The sequence below is a fragment of the Dipodomys merriami genome, unplaced genomic scaffold (genome assembly GCF_024711535.1).
Source record: "Dipodomys merriami isolate MVZ:Mamm:240054 unplaced genomic scaffold, mDipMer1.0.p SCAF_8, whole genome shotgun sequence".
Taxonomy (NCBI): Eukaryota; Metazoa; Chordata; class Mammalia; order Rodentia; family Heteromyidae; genus Dipodomys; species Dipodomys merriami.
The window spans coordinates 19,501,819-19,518,982 of record NW_027206401.1 but is presented as its reverse complement, the minus strand read 5'-3'; the positions used below and the strand labels follow the sequence as shown (position 1 = coordinate 19,518,982).

The following is a 17,164-nucleotide window of genomic DNA, read 5'->3' as shown; positions in this document are numbered from 1 at the left end:
ATCGTGAAGCCAAGAACTTACTCACATCATACTGTGAAAATAAAACTAATCCTTAAGATACATTTTACAATAGTGTCAAAACCACAGTTCTCTGTTTTTTTTTTCAGTCAGAAATTTGTATGAAGAATAGTAACCAAATATAATTATTTACCAACAAAATAATCCTATCTGATTCTAAAAGATGAAACATCAGGATAGGCTGTTCAGATTCATTTCTAAGTCGGCTGCAATTTTTTTTTAATTCTGTCATCCTCATTTAAATGCCAAGGCAACAAAATGTAAATCATCAGACATGCACTGGAGGTGGACACTGAAGAAAGGGTGTCTGGCTCAAGCTTTGCCGAGCCATGCTGGCCGGGCAATTGTCTGCATTATTAGACACCTGCACAAAAACACTGGTAATGGTAGGACTTCTAAGAATTCCCTCTACCCCACAAGATTAACCATTGATGGCACACAGCCCGGATTGGATACATTCAACCCCTTTCTCAACATTAGCAAAAGGTATTACTAAAATGTTGGGCTTGTATCAGTCTCGAAGATGTTTCCTTCAGGGGCTGGGAAGGTAGCTCAGCGGTAGAGTGCATGCCTTGCAAGCATGAGGCCCTGGGTTTGATTCCTCAGCACCACATAAACAAAAAAGGCCGGAAGTGGCGCTGTGGCTCCAGTGGTAGAGCGCTAGCCTTGAGCTGAAGAGATGAGGGACAGCACCCAGACCCAGAGTTCAGGCCCCATGTCCAGCCAAAAAAAAAAAATCTTTCCTTCACTATGCTGATGACAGTCATTTTTATATTTGTGTCTTTAGTAGTAAAAGATGATCTATTTCTTCCACCATGTTGTCAGTGAATACACTCAGACACACATACATGGCTCTCAGAAAGAGAGGAAGTATGTAAAAGGACAGGATCAGAAATACACATACGTGCACACGTGCACACGTGCACACACACATACAATTGGGAAACAAATTAGAAGGTAAAAATGTCTGCTGCTTGGTAATGTGGAAGGGAGGCTGGCTTATGTGGGTGTATCTGGTTACATCTGCTCAATTTAAGGAATATCTCATTCTATCCAACAATAGACTTTTCAAAACTGTAGTTGTGGACTAGGGGTGTAACTCAGTGGTAAGGGCATTGCCTGGCATGTGTGAGGCATTGGTATGTGCCCAAACACCACACATGGACACCACAAAACTGCAGTGCTTTTTGCACAGGGTTAGTGACTGGTTTTAAACTGTCACTGCTGAACTGTTTAAGCTGATACCTTGAGGTTTCAGTTTTTGGGGTAATAGTTTTGAGGATAAAATTATCCCTGGCTTTTGAAAACAGAAAGAAGGATTTCTCTACAGTCTACAACTGAATATAACTTTCTTTTTTTAAAAAAAAAAAAAAAGGCTAAATAACTAATATATCCATTACCAAAAGGACCACCAAAATCCCATTTCCAAAATGAACCCTCCAGTATTTTTGCAGTATTATAAAAAAAAAGTCACAAACTTACCGGACATAGGTAAATGCTATATTGATTAAACAGAGCAAACTAAAAAAGAGACTCTAAACAAATGTAGACACACACTCAGGTAATATTTCCCTCATTCTGTCCACCTATCCTCCAACTAGCTATCTATTAAACTAGAGTTGTTGTCTGACTGTCTCTAACTGAGACAGTTTCCTCAATGACCCTCTAGCTGTTACCCGGGTGATGTCACTGACTGTAATGTCACAAACGGTCTCATGTCTGGCAACACTGATGATGTGAGGAAAGCTATTTTCCTTCTTCTAGTATTAGTGGGGGTTCCATGTCACATGTGGATGAACAGCGGTTCCAAGTACTTAATTGTTGATATTACAACATTAAAATTACAGAAGATAAGGCTTCTCTAGCTGGAAGATCAAAGAAGCAACTGAGTTGCTGTCTCTGCTGGTTCAATAATAAAAGTAACAAAAAGTTCTTAACTTGCAGGTTCATATTAATTCGTTAATTGTGTATATTATATTATGTATCTTTACCTGAGCCAATTATCCTAACACTCTACACAGAGGCAATCAGAATCTACTTCTTTTGGTTGGGAGAAAAGCTACTAAGATAATTTACATCAAGGCATCAATCTTGAAAGGCCTAACTGCCTCTCCTTAAAGTGACACCTTTTAGATTATGGTGAATCTCCTAAAAAGACCAGTTCTAGTATGAATGTTAACTGAGTACTTATGAAATTAGCCCATCAATTAATGACCATATGAGTAGAGATTAGTTTCTCAAATGTGTTAGCTGTCACCTTAAGAAAGAAAAGAAGAAGAAGAGAGTTTGAAAGAAAGAGGCACAACCAAACTTTGAGGAGGAAAAAGTATGCATGTACCATTAAGCTCAAGTTTAGAGAAGGGGCCTACAGGGCTCAGGAAAGGATACCAAAGATGGGCTTCACAAATTCCCTGATCTTCTGTTTCCTAATACAAGGCATTTAGCAGGGGGCTAAGAACAGACTAGACAGATTCAATGGCTATAAGCTGAAATGAACCCTTGGGGCATCACTATACTAGGGTAAGCTCATCATGGCAAAAAGACCAGCAGGAAAGTTCCAAAATTATGACTGGATTTCTAGAGTTTATCCTTCAATAGTAAACAAGTAAATTAAAACTCCAGCTGAAAGTAGAAAGTAAGAAATAAGACTATAGGTTTGTGAAAGAGGCAAATCTTAAGATTGGTAGCATCACATCACCCACGTTAACCACAGCAGTGGTGTCACATGTATTCTCAAGACTACAAAGAAGGTTCTATTAGTTCACCATCCCATTTGTGGGATGAGGAAGTAGATACAGAGAGGTAAGGTAACCTGCCCAGGGCCATCCAGAGAATGAGTGGCAAAGTCAGGGTTCAAACTTGAACAGTCTAGCTAAGTTGTCTCTGTGGATATTCCTGCTGGGCCCCACGAAAACATAAGCAGAGGAAGTTATTACAGAAGAAGGAGAATCAGCTGAATGAGCACGAAAACAACAGATAAGTGAACAGTGAGCTACACGACTGTCTCAATTTCTATTAAAAAAAAACTGTAGGTTTTTTTGTTTTGATCCTAAGTTAAAAAATACTCAATTAAAACAAGCTATGAACTTGTTTCACTGTATGAAGGTATTATCCAACAAACATGACCACTTTCTATTTTATGGACACTTGCTATTAAGTAATCCCAGACTGCTAGGATGAGGTTTCAGTTCATGAAAGCTTAAGGTCAAAGTAAAAAATTAATTGTGGAGATGCCCAATGTTAAAGGTACCCAGAGATGTTGATGGAACCCTTAATTCCTATCACCCCATGTACAGTTTTCACAGGACTTCCTGCTTCTACCTTCTCTTGGGAAACACAGGAGAACCAACTACAGAAGTATAAGATCTGACCTTCATCAGGAAAGAAGCTGGCCATCAGAATGTATGAACTCACAAGCACATGGGGTTAGCTAGCAATGCCGACTGGCAGAGAGGGCAACAGAATGCAATTCTGATGAGCCATACCTAGCTCCTTCTGTATGTTGTCAGGGATTCCTGTAATAGTCTTTCTCCTTTTGACTTTCTTCGGTCGTCTTACCAGAGTGTCTGTGTAAATTAGAGACCGCCGGAGGCTGGCCTGGCGATCGAAAGTCTCCCCTAATGTAGAGTAAGTAGAACAAGCAAAGCAATGTTATTTTTAAGCAAGCTGACACCATGCACTTTCTTCCAGAAGCTTGTTGTAAAATGAAAAGGAGATATTAATAATGATGTTAGCCAGTCATATGATGATGAACGCTGAAGGGCGAAAAAGGAAGGCCAAGCACATTATCACCAGAAGGCTGATTTCCAATTTCTGAGTGTGTGTCCTTCTGAAGGACGCAACTTGATCTCATTTTCCAATGAGCCGCAAAGGTGCTAATATCATACTAGAAGAGTAATTCCATCTCATTTAAGAAATGAAGTATGGAAATGTCACAGTGAAACCTCTTACTCTGTACAATTAATGTGTGCTAATAAAAATGTTTCACTTAGGTCCTCTGGTCACTAACAACCACTCCTTACAACATGTGGTTATGGTAATCAGATTCTATTCATCAGATCATCATACAGATGAATAAAATATAATGTTGTATGTGATGAAACCAAGAGTTGGAGCTTTTACATTTTCCCTTCTTTTTCTTCTTCTATCAAGGAGGATGACCATATGGATCAATTGGAAAATGTTTATGGTATGAGAGATGGCTGTAATGAGATATGTAGAGCCTTATGATGATAAAGTACTTTCACCACGGTGAGACCCAATAGCACTGCTGTAAAAGTTGAACTGCACCTCTCTGATTCATCATCTATTGGGGTGGGGGGAACTAGAGTCCAGAGCCTCCTGGTCACAATGTTGCAGTTGAACCCAGAATGTCACATGCCAAACTGGACACTTTGTATTTCTTCCTTTCTAGATATATGCCATGTTCTAGGTACTGGCAGAGGCTCACACCTGTAATCCTAGCTAGGAGGTGGAGAGCTAAGGATTGTGACTCAAAGCCAACCTGGGAAGGAAAATGTAAGAGACTATTATCTTCAACTAACTATTAAAATGTCAGAAGTGGAGCTGTGGGCTCAAGTGGTTGAGTGCAACTTGGGCAGGGGCCGGGGGAGGAATCAGTGACAGCACCCAGATACTGAGTTCAAGCCCCAGGCCCAGCACCAAACAAACAAACATGGAAACCATAAGAGAATACAGTTTGAAGCTGGGTGCCAGAAGACTGAGATTTGAAAATTGAGGTTTGAAGCCAGACTGGGCAGGAAAAATCCAAGAAACTCTTATTTCTAATTAACCATCAAATAGCTGGAAATGGCACTATGGCTCAAGTGCTAGAGGGCTAGCTTTGAGAACAAAAGCTCAGGGACAGTGTCCACATCCTGAGTTCAAGCTGCAGGACCAACACCAAAAAGAGAGGGGGGGGAAGGAAGGAAAGAAGGAAGGAAGGAAGGAAGGAAGGAAGGAAGGAAGGAAGGAAGGAAGGAAGGAAGGAAGGAAGGAAGGAAGGAAGGAAGGAATAGTTTATAGCAGCATTAGTTCTCATTTCTGCTGTTTTAAACTACTTGTCACTTTGACTAAAAGTAGGTTGATATCATGAACTATTTCCTATTATTCTACTCAAAAAGAGATTACAAATATATATACATATATGTATACACGTGTATATATCACAATCTTCTGTTATTCTTGAGCATATGAAAAGTATATAAATATTCACTCTTGTTTAGCAATCCTGACACAAATTTAAAAGGAGGTAGGTTGTGGACAATGTAAATTTTATGTTAGAAATAAATGGTGAATAATGCCTAATCAAAATGAGATGATCAAATCATACATCATCGACTAAAAAAAAGGAATAAATGCATGAAAACTTGCAAATTCTTGCAACTTTGTTCTGAATAAGAAAAGCAACCCAGAAACAATGGAGACAAGGGTCTGAAACCCCGGAAGGTCCTACTGCTGGGATGCACAGGTCATTTGTGTGCAACAGCATAAACCATGTGGGGGGAGGCCACAAGCGTGGCCAGTGGTCCATTAGCTTCCCGCAGCAGAAGAAAGGACATTCCTTGTATCAAGAAACTAAGAACAGACCAAACATTAATAGGAAAGTAAGCGCAACTTCAGTTTTACTTCCGAGATAAAAACCAAAGCCACCAAAGCTCCAAAAAGATTAGGAAACAAACGGTGAGAGGATGAATATCCATGACACACCATCAAAGGAACTCTCCATCTTCATCAGCTGCCGTGTTCTACATTTCTTGAGGAAGAGACCATGATTTGTGTACTGTGCCTTCCCCATCTTGTACTCATCTAATGCCTGGCACAAAGTCAATAAATATCTGTTGAATTCCATCACTCTCATTCACTGACAAATGGCATTAGCTAGCCATGTTTACTCTTCAGAAATAAACGCAGGCAGCTCAAACATCAGAACAAAGCCAGCTTTCAGAACTGTTTAGGTATGTTCAGTTTATGTATGTGCATGTAGCTTCCAGGTGAAAGAGCTGTTACCGGCACGGGGTCACCCCCTAATGGCAGATTATGAAACGTATTTATACGTTCCCTTTATTTTAAATAGTTTTTGCTCCCTCAGTGTTTAGAACATACCAGGTCTCCACAGGACTGTAACTAATGGGATTAAATCAATTTTCAGGCCAGTAGTTCATTGTGTTGAAGTTCCTATCTCTAGGCCTGGTGGGCTTCAATCTGGATTTGAAGTTACAAAATCTGGACTGGTTAAAGGAGAAGGGCACTCGTGGAGACAGACAATGCTACTTATAAATAAATTAAAACCTTGAGGTCATAATATGCAATGCATCCTATGAAACTAGGAAAACTGAGGGGAAGGGTTGTGTAGGGAGGGAAGGGGGAGGATGATGAAAGGGGTAACACTGATCAAGATGCACTTGGAAACTGACAGGCTGAGTAAGCAACACTTTTGGTACAAGTAATTAAAGATAATTAAAATATAAATTTTAATGCCATCTGTTTTTTTTCACACTTAAGTAAAATAAATGTGAAAAAAGGTTTTGGAATTGAGAACAACTGATGTACTTATTTATTAAATTTCCATTTAAAATATATTTTAAGAGCCTATGAAAATCTTCAAAACTATCATATACACATACACATATATGTATGTGATATGTGTGTTGTGTATGTATGTGTGTGTGTGTGTGTGTGTGTGTGTGTGTGTGTGTATCTGGGGGAGGGGCAATACTGGGATTATTCAGGGCTTTAGTCTTCCCAGGCAGGTGTTCTACCACTTGAGCCACATTTCTAGCCCTTCTTGCTTTAGTTGTTTCTGTGATAGGGTCTCATATTTTTTTTCCCAGGCTGGTCTACACCACAATCTTCCTATTTATGCTTCCTGCATAAGCTAGTAAAACAGTCACATGTGTGCCACCAAGTCCTGCTACAGGTCCAAGGGGGGAACTGGCTAACTTTCTTCCCCTCTCCACCTCTCAAGCAGCTGGAATTATAGGTGCTGCAATTCCCTAGAAGAAGCTACATTTTTATCTCAAAACGTCTTCTACAACTTTAGAAATATACCACTTAAAAAAGCAGGAAGCTGTATAGCCTACATTAATCCATTCATCAAAAAAAACATTTTAGATTTCTTGATCTTCATTCAGATTAAGAAAAGCTATGAAATAGGAATATATATGTATATGTGAATACACAGATCCAGAAAACCCATCAGTAAGGACATAATTATATTAAATTTTGCATTCCTGAAAAATGTTAATGACTCAATTAAAAATAAATGGCATTTTGATTCAGTTCATATTGTTCATTTCATTATTGTCATTTGCCTTTCCTGGTGGCATTTAAAGGCCTTCTTTAAACACCCTGTAATTCATATCCATTTAGACCTTAAATGACAGCACATTAAGGCTTAGAGACATGACACTATCCTTGTAACAATGCATTTCACTGCAAATGACTCTATTCCTAAAACTCTACTTACTTTGTTTTTAATCTTCTAATCTCAAAACAATGTGCTTCACTCTTAATTCCATTAGGGATTGTCATACTGTATGTCATAATCTCCTTATCTTATAATATTATTTTGAAGCTTTTAATCAGGTATAAATGTTTCTATTGCATTTAATCAATCAAATAATATAATCCAATTTCTTATAGAAAAACATGTGCTCATGTAGTTAACCAAGCAGTAAACACTATACTTTGTTCTAAAACACAGCTTATAAAAATAAACATTTAAGAATATGCACTAAAGAGAAGCATACTCATGGAGACCAACAATGCTGTGTACAATGAATATGGATGAAAATAAAAATGCCATCTGTTTCTTTCGGGGTTCAGTAAAATAAATGTAAAAAATGTACACAGAACTGAAAATAATTCATACATTTATTACATTTCCATAGAATTCAAGAGCTTTAAATATAATTTTTAATATTCTGAAAGGTTATAAGCATGCAAATGTTATCACTCCTTACATGCTACCAAAGACAGCATCAAGCTCCCCAGCATAGCAGCCTCAGGACACAGCCAGGCAGCCAGGGGTTTTATTCTAATTGCTAATGTTCAGTCAGTCTACTCTTACCTTGCATGGCCTGATTATCAGTGATGGCACTAGTCACCTATTTATATAGGTGATTATATTTCTATATAATAACAGGCCAATGACTGAAATGATGATTTCTTTGAGGAATAAGGGGATGGACTTGGGAATTGAATCCAGGGCTGTGTACATGGTAGGCAGGCTTTAGCCCCCATGAACTCTTAACATTCCTGTTTTGCATTCTGTACTTTTCCTGAACCACTGACCAATTCTTTTTTGCAGGCTCCAGGGAGAAGTTTTGATTAATTTTTCCTCCCGGTCATGGGGTTTGAACTCAGGGTCTGGGTGCTTTCCCTGAGCTCCTTTTTGCTCAAGGCTACTCACACTCTAACACGTGAGCTACAGCTCTACTTCCAGCTTTTAGTGGTTAATTGGAGATAGGAGTGTCAGAGACTTTCCTGCCTGGGCTGGCTTTAAACTGTAATCCTCAGATGTTAGCCTCCCAAGTAGCTAGCCACTAGTGCCCAGCTTGATAAGCTTTTTAACAGTTCTTCTAAGTTTGTGAAAGATAATCTTGGAAATTTATGTACATTCTTATTTTTTTCCTTAACTACCACAAATGATTAAAGGCACAAATGATTAAATATTCCAGATTTCCAATTTCATGTAATTCTAAAATTGCTTATTCAGCAGGAATAGATTTTTATTTGAAGATTGGAGTTCAAATTACAGAAATCCAAATATCATTTTGTCAGCAAATGAGAGAAGTCTTTGGTTCAAACTCAGGGATTCACATTTGTTAGGCAGGTGCTCTATCACTTGAGTCAGGCCTCTAGTCCTTAAAATACATTTCTATACTTTTGTTTTGTTGGTCAGTTGTAGGGCTTGAACTCTGGGCCTGGGCATTGTCCCTCAGCTCTTCAGCTTAAGGCAAGTGCTCTACCACCTGAGCCACAACGCCACTTCCAGTTTTCTGGTGGTTAATTAGAGATAACAGTCTCACAGACGTTCCTGCTCAGGCTGGCTTTGAACCATGACTCTCAGATATGTCTCCTGAGTAGCTAGGTTTACAGGCGTGAGCCACCAGCTATAGTTGTTAATTTACTTAGTAATTTCATTCTATTTCTCCCTTTTATCTACTTGAAAGGTTAAAAAAACTACCAGAAACATTACAAAATAATTCTTTCTTCACTCTAGAAAATAAAATTAAAGAAACCCTGTGGAAGGAAATGTACAATAACTTGTTTTTACACAGGACCACATTTATAAGATGCCCCTATTGCACAAAAATCTTATGAAAAAGCCACTCAACTTAGAAAGATACCTTTCCATGACACCCAACTTTGGTGACATAGTCTATTCACCTAACAAGCAACAGATACTTTATGTGCACACACATCTGTAATAATAGCATTCCCTGCAATAAACTGAGATCAGGAAGCCAAACCAGAGACATTCACTCTGCTGCATAAATAAAATGCTAAGCCACTCTCTATAGGTCATCCTGACTGTGCCCAGCAAAGCATACCAGTTATGTTAATGGGAACCACATCAGCCTGGACCGTTTGGGCTTGCTGTCGCATCTTCTCCTCTGGAGTTGGCAGTGGCAGTGACTTGGTCCAGTTCGTCTGAGTATTAAGGTCAGAAAAGTCACCTGAGGTTGGCGTTTTGGGTCTCCTGACGCCAATAAGTCTCTCCTCTTCTGATGAAGAGAGAGAACACTGCAGAGAAAGAAGAAGTCACACTGTTTAAAGAACTGGCAGGGACAGCTAAAAATATTTTTTAGCTTAAAAAAAATTAGACCCATTGTAAAGGAAGCCACAAGACGGCTCACATTTCAGTGAAGAAGGAATGACTGACGGAGGCAGACTGTGTGTGTATCCTCTTGAACATGACTCTCAATATATGATTTACCCTGGCCTGGGGCTGTAACTAAGGATGGTGGATGGCTTTGCTGACCCACAAAATGTTTTCAGCTCTTCTCATCTTCCCTATCTTTACCATGGTCAGGAAGGTCATGGATTTTGTTTAACATTAGAAACTGAGACAACTTCATAGCTGTAGCCACCAGTTTCCATTTTTATTAAAATGGAGTCTTGCTTAAAGTCATTTCTAGCTTCAATCTTATTTCCTGTAGCCTCTGACCTCAAGAAACATTTCAAACTGGCAGGGCTATTGTTCAACGACTCGAGCTCTTCTCAAACCATCTATATGGGAAAAAAAATCAGTGTGAAATTGTTAAATTATAAGCAGCTGACAAAGGCTGTGCCCTGAGCCTTATCAGAATTCCATGAAAATATTTCTAGCTGTGTCTGGTTTGATACAGATTAACATCCTCACTGAAGAGCATTTCTCCAATATCTGTCTTCCCACAACACCTTCAACAGTGTCAGCAAGAAACCGCGTTAGCAAGCATTTTATGAAGGACTTGACCACAGCCCCCATGGCAGCCAGTTCTGGGCCGAGGAAGTTCCAGGACCTCAAAATAAATGCAGCGTGCACAGGAACAACAAAAAATTAGCCATTGGTTTTTGGAGGGAATTAGATTATTATATATAGTAAACGTGTGCTTCAAGTCCAAAACAAGGCATTTGGGAATTTTACTTTAAATTAGTCTCAGGTCATCGAACCTCCCACAGAACACACTGTAATAAACACAGAGGCCAATTCAACCCCTCCCAGCACCCTCCAAGCAGCAAGGGTAACTCTGCAGACTCCTCAGCACAGCTTTGTTCTACCTGTATGTGAACTTCCTGAGAAAGGAATCACAGCTGTCGATCCTCTTTGGTGACTTATTTACGGTTGTAAAGATCTACCTACCCATCGGTCTGTCATCTATCTTTTTCTTTTGGTGCTGGTACCAGGACTTATACTCACGCAGGGACTCTCTATCATTTGAGACATGTTTCCAGTATGGAATTTTTTGCTATTTAAGAGATAAGTCTCTTGGATTTGTCTGTTTGGGTTGGCTTCAAGCCACGATTCTCTGGCCTCAGCCTCCTGAGTAGCTAGAATTACCAATGTGAGCCACAGGCACCCGGCCTTATCCATCTTTGAAAGGTATATTTGGATACCTTTCTGAACTTAATGCAAAGTTCTAAAGGGACGGAGTGAAGAAATATAAACACATCCTTCTGTGAGAAATCTCAAGCAAAAGAACACTGTCTCACTGTGTATTCCTACAGAACTTACCTTGCTAGAGAGTGCCTGTATTTGTTCTAATGCTAGAAGCTCTATAAATAGGAAAAGACTACAAGGAACAGGCCCCACACTAAGAATCCATAGATATAAGCTGATTGTGAAATATGTGAACTTTCTCTTGCTGTAAAGTGAGGTCTCACTGACTACCTTCTGCACCTGCAGAGGTTCCTGCAGGACTCAGTGAGATGGTAGATGTAGAACTGTTAAATACCATGGCTATGAAAGTGGTGTTCACATAAACATGACTTTAGGAAAGCAAAATCCCATGAAACTGTCTACTACTCCTTTTCCTTTTACTAAAAGATTAATGACAGCTGGCCACCAGTAGCTCACAGCTGTAATCCTAGCTACTTAGGAGGCTGAAATCTGAGGATCAGGGTTCAAAACTAGCCCAGGCAGGAAAGCCCTTGAGTCTCCTATCTCCAAGTAAACACCTAAAAGCCAGAAATGGAACTGTGGCTCAAGTGGTAGAGTGCTAGCCTTGAGCAAAAGCAGCTCAGGGACAGCACCCAGGCCCTGAGTTCAAGCCCTAGGACAGGTGTGTGTGTGTGTGCACCTCCCCCCAACACACAAAAGATGAACAGTAACAAAAGCACTGTGGAAATAAAAATATGAATAATATAGCTTTTTAAATTTTAGTTTTGTAATTGTAACCCATAAAACACCTAGGAAAATGTGAAATGTTTAGAATTTAACTGACAAGTACACTCAACTTATACACTAAGCATATGTTACTGATGTCTTATGATGCTGGTTTGTACCCCATCCCTTCATACTGATCTGGTTCAGTATGAAAATGGTGCACATCCTCCTGTGATAACTAAGGCATGTTTGAGACAGCAGGAACTCAGCCGCACTGGTGTAACCTGACCATTTGCAGCCATATGGCACTCTTGTTAAGTTTGACTTACAATATGCATTCTCTACAAGCACATGCACACACAAATTAAAAATGTCTAACGTTGACTCTCAATATAAGTAAACTAGAATGTTACTCTACTTTTCTGATATATACACAGAAGTAATTTTTAGGCAATCCTGAAGTACATCAAAAAACATTGAAGGCAGTGATTAGCAAGTCCTAGCCAACAGGCTTGGAAGAAAGAGTGGAGCTCAAGGCTGACAAGATGCATACACACAGGACTGAACAACTGCCTCCTGCAGCAAGGGCTCTTTGTCCATGTGACACCAGACAAGGGATGGTGTGACACACGGCTTCACTGCTAGTTGGCATCTCCATGGGTCTCGGCAGCCCCAGTGACCCACTTGGCTTTCAGCTGGCTGGTGTCTGGAGTGGACAGTACTCACAATGAAGCAGCACCTGCCTGCAGTCTGGCTGCCATGAGGTGATCACCATCGACAAAGAGGATCAATTTTATACAATGCTCCTTCCTCTTAAAAGAATATTTCCCAGGCAAGTCATCTGTACTACCACAGTCTATGAACGAGAATGCCAGGATGGATGACTCAGAACCATACGGCTCCCACTACCTCTGCTGTTTGGGAATGGGGTGCAGATGCAGCAGGTTTGGAGGGTACAGTCTATGATTAGCTCCATTATAATGTATTATGGACAGGCCCATTAGTATTCCTCTTAAATCACTCTTCATGATGCCTTAGAACATTTGTATGTGCTATCACACACACACACACACACACACACACACACACACACACACACACACACACACAAATTCTTCCTCTTGATATCCACCCAAATATCTAAAGAATTCATGTTCTTTAGATGTTTACTCAAGTCCTCTTCTTGTTAAGATCTTATGGTTTATCCTATGCAAGTTCTGCTTCTCCCCTATATCTTATGCCCTGTTCTCTTCAGTAAGTACCATTCACACACATGTGTGTGCATTTCCTTCATCTGGTTTGTCTTTCACAAGCGACTGTAAATTTCATGAGGCCTTAAATCAGAATGACACTTAAAGCTGTTTCAGAATTTCAGCTCTAGAAGAGGTCCCATTTAGTAAATGAACACTCTATACCTTGTCCTGGATTACAGGTTTCATGAGCTGATATAACCCTCACAGTGTTACCTTTGTTTGATAAAGAAGGAACTGGAGGCTTAGCAGAGGAAAGACCCTGCCTCTGAACGTTTGTGAGTAGGAAGCTAGGATTAGAATCCAGAAGTGACACCTAAGTCTCTGCTGCAAGGCAGGGATGGGCAACTACTTGATAATATTTTTGATTACCAGGTCTTCTGGTCTAGCAATACAATCTCCTTTTGTATCTCTAAGTAAGAATAAAACCTTTAAAAAATCCATGATTAGCAGAAGAGTAGTGAGATGGATGGATGGTGAGATGGATAAAAATTCAGCACTGTCTCACTTGGTAGCTGTCACTTCCCAACTGTGTATAAGCAGCTCTACCTCCCTGAGTTCAAACCCCAATTCTGTCAAAGTAGAATAAAAGCTATGTGACTCTAAGCACAAATGACCCAATTTCTCTAAACCAGTTTCCTCATCCATGTTATAGGCGTAATCAAAGCTGAGCAAGGTGCTGAGCATGGTCTCTTGGTGCTGAGACTTCTCCTGTGCCAGGTTCTTAGTTTCAGGCAAGAAATACAGAGGTCTAGGAGACAAGGATACTTTCTTCTCATCCAAAAGAGAAGACAGAAGAGAATGGAGCCCATTTACTGTGTAACAGATATGTACAGGAGACACTGATAGCAAGTCACTGTACAGACGTTCTCCTTGCTTTGCCTGAGTAATGGCCTGGGCATGAGAGACCTCAATTTTCTCATCCTTGTCTGCAATGAGACAGAGTAACAAGGTACCACAAATTACAGCTTAGTGCTCACACAGAGCCAGCATTGAACTGTTCAGACCTCCACTATGTCCTGGACTTTCGCACATGAACAGGCCCACTAACACATGATTACCTTCACCGTCATCATTCCTAGACTGTAAACTAGCCTGGGTGGAGACTGTATCTATACACTGAGATTAAGTAGTGCCCACTTGGTCTTTCTGGTGAAAAAAGATTGAATATATGTCAGACAAACCAAAGATGGAATGAGAGACAACAAAGGCAGTCAACAATGGTGAAGGAATTTGGAGAATCTGGCAACCTTGTCCATTTATTTAACCAACTTGATATATGAAGAAGAGCAAAGAAAGAAAAGGAAACCCAAGGAACCCTGTATTCCTTTCTTCCTGATGCTGTCGTCTAGCTCTGTGATTCCCAGAAAGTAAATTCATATTCCTGGGCACCAACTATTACAGTATCTATTTCATGGAGGATTCCTGTGGAAAGTGATAGGTGATTTGTGGAAAGTCCTAAGAATATTCTAAAGTGTTTTACTATTGTAAAATTAGCAAACAATGGTATGATCACTGATAGAAACTCTATGTAGAGATGACCCATGAAGCACTGACGATCAGACAAATTTTAGCAGTTGCTGAAACTTCTGAAATCCATTGCTTTGGGCAGGAAAATTCTGTGTGGGTAGATTGGGAGAGTGGCCAAGTTTTCATAAAAACAGACATTGTCTATTGTGCCATTTTCTTTGATGTCTGGCTGGAAAACCCAAGCATTTTTAATAAAACTCCCCCTCATCATCTGAGCATGTTCCGTGCCGCAGGCAGGGTGCTAAAGGCTTTACAAACATTAACTGACTTCATCCTCACACTGCCCCTCTCAGGCAGATAGGCTAGCCGTGTCATTTATTATCAAAACTGGAACACCTTTGAGAGTAGATGCTATTAATAATTCCACAGGAGAGCAGCTGCACACCAGGATTCACAGAGTCAGCCACGTGTGGTTTCTGTCTCTCTAGCTAAGGAAACCTAAGCTCGTAGAGGGGAGTGGAGCCCCCACCCCCTTCAACAGGTGGGAAGCTGTTCCACACCTGGGCTTCAGTATTATGCTCACTGAGCCCCCTGGGTACAATTACATGGCAAGGCCCCAGTTCTTTTCCTCAAAGTTCTCATTTAGTTTAAATATTTCCTTCTACAAACTCTAAAATAGATCCCTGAAGTGACGGTTCAAAGAACAACAGGAAACAGAAAATTTCAGCTTCTATCACTGCCGTTAAAGCCAACCATTTATTGCAAAAATTCCAGTTTAATTCATCTCTTCAATGGTGAAGTTTACACAAGAGATTGGGTAACACGGCTGACATCCTTTCCTTAAGACAATGGGCCTCTGTGAACATTTCTCAGAGTAAGTAAGCACATCACCTAACATACCCCTACATGGCAGTTGGAGAAATCCCTATCAACTCACAGGAAGAATTTGGCACCTATAACTAAACTTCCTTCCAACACCTGAATAAACTGTTTGGCAGAATCTGTGATACACTGAAAAGTGGAAAAAAAAAAAAAAAGTCAAGACTAGAACAAAAGCCACGACTTACTCTGATTTTACAGTTGGATACAAGTTGTGTTTTCTGGGATTTCAATAAGCCCTTTGCTGGAAGCATTTTTTTCACACAGCATATTTACTATTTAGAGGATATTAAACAATTAGAAATAATTTAATAATCACCTTTAATATCAAAGATATGTGTGGCTATCATTCGCAAAATAACTTTCTTCATGCCACAGATTGTAGTGTCCTACTTTGTTAAGTATTTTGTATTAGAATAATTAGAATAATTATTCCAGGACAATTAGTCAGTTAAATAGTCCAGATAGACGTTTCTAACTTCTCTTTGTTAATGTATGTATCCTTAACCTTTGTCATCTTGACAACCTTCATTTTATGAAGCTCCTATCCTAAATACATCAGGATGCTTTATATGAGAGAGATGCAAATTAGACTTTTTTATTACTTAAAAAAAACTCTTATGATGTCAGATTATATGTAGCCTAAGCATTTGTTGTTAAGTCATGAGTCTCTTCTCTCTTATATAGGCTACTGTTCTCACCATGCCTTTACCCCAAAACCTAGCTAGGAAACAGAACAAGTTTTTCAATAGAATTCTCCCTCCAAAGTGACTTCTGCACACTCTATTTAAAGTGATCCTATTACAATGCCTTTAAGAATAACGTATTCTCCACACTTTAAGAACTAAATTGCCATTTGGGGTCTTGGTCTTAACATGGTAGCACGATAATGTACTAGTTGAGAGATTTTTTTTTCTGTATTTCCTGATTCCTACCTGATTTCAAGTGCCAGTGTGATGTTCTTCTAAATCCAATGAATATCTAGGTCTATTTCTAGACTTTGCATTCCATTTTTATACTCTGTCCTGCTGGCCTGTATTTCAGGTGCCACACTGGAGAAATTCCTGGCTCTGTATTCACACTCACACCTGGCTAAGCTTGACCCCTGCTTTCCAGCCTCCCAGCTAGAACTTTAGACTCAGCCTCTCAGGCCCTCTCCCACATCCTCTCACTCCCTCCCCACAATAATCCCAAACCACAATAAAACAGATCAAATCTGCCCACCTTTTATTTTTGCTGTTATTGTGATAACTTTATAAATTAACATGTGAAGAAGTGATAGCATTTGTACATTGAGTCCTCAAATCCACCAAGATGGCATATCTATTTATCTACATCTTATCTGTGTCATTTAATACGAATGTAAAGTTTTAAAAAATAGATCTTGTACTTTCATCATTCCTGTTTTGCCTGCTGTCAAATTTTAACCTCAATTTTAAAAGTATACCTCTATCTTGATTTTAAAAATATAAAAGTTAATGATTTCTATATATTAATTTTATAATATTACATCACTGGGTTCTATTATTTGTAATAGTTTTACATTTTTATTTCCCTGAAATCAAGTATATAAGAATTCAATGTACAAAGAATAGAAATATAACACCAATATTTCCTGGTTGTGTACTTCTTGTAGATGGTACAACTTTTCCAATTATGCTGACTAGGTTCTTTCCAGATTAAAAAAAACTATAATAATATAGTAATAATGGTAGTACCCATCCTTATCTTATAT

The 17,164-nt window shown here is 39.4% G+C and overlaps 1 protein-coding gene across 6 annotated transcripts in view; it reads right to left on the bottom strand.

Moving 5' to 3' along the window:
• Nhsl1 (NHS like 1) overlaps positions 1-17,164 on the bottom strand; it is a 222,046-nt gene that overhangs the window by 11,523 nt on the left and 193,359 nt on the right. For 3 of the 6 annotated variants that reach the window (XM_070010587.1, XM_070010591.1, XM_070010590.1), the window contains exons 4-5: positions 9,576-9,768; positions 3,504-3,635 (exon numbers count right to left, since the gene is read on the bottom strand). In XM_070010587.1, coding sequence (XP_069866688.1) covers positions 3,504-3,635; positions 9,576-9,768 — 325 coding nt within the window. Of the gene's footprint in view, positions 1-1,500; positions 1,874-3,503; positions 3,636-9,575; positions 9,769-17,164 lie in introns of those variants that run through there. The other 3 variants (XM_070010588.1, XM_070010589.1, XM_070010592.1) reach the window with 2 other exon arrangements.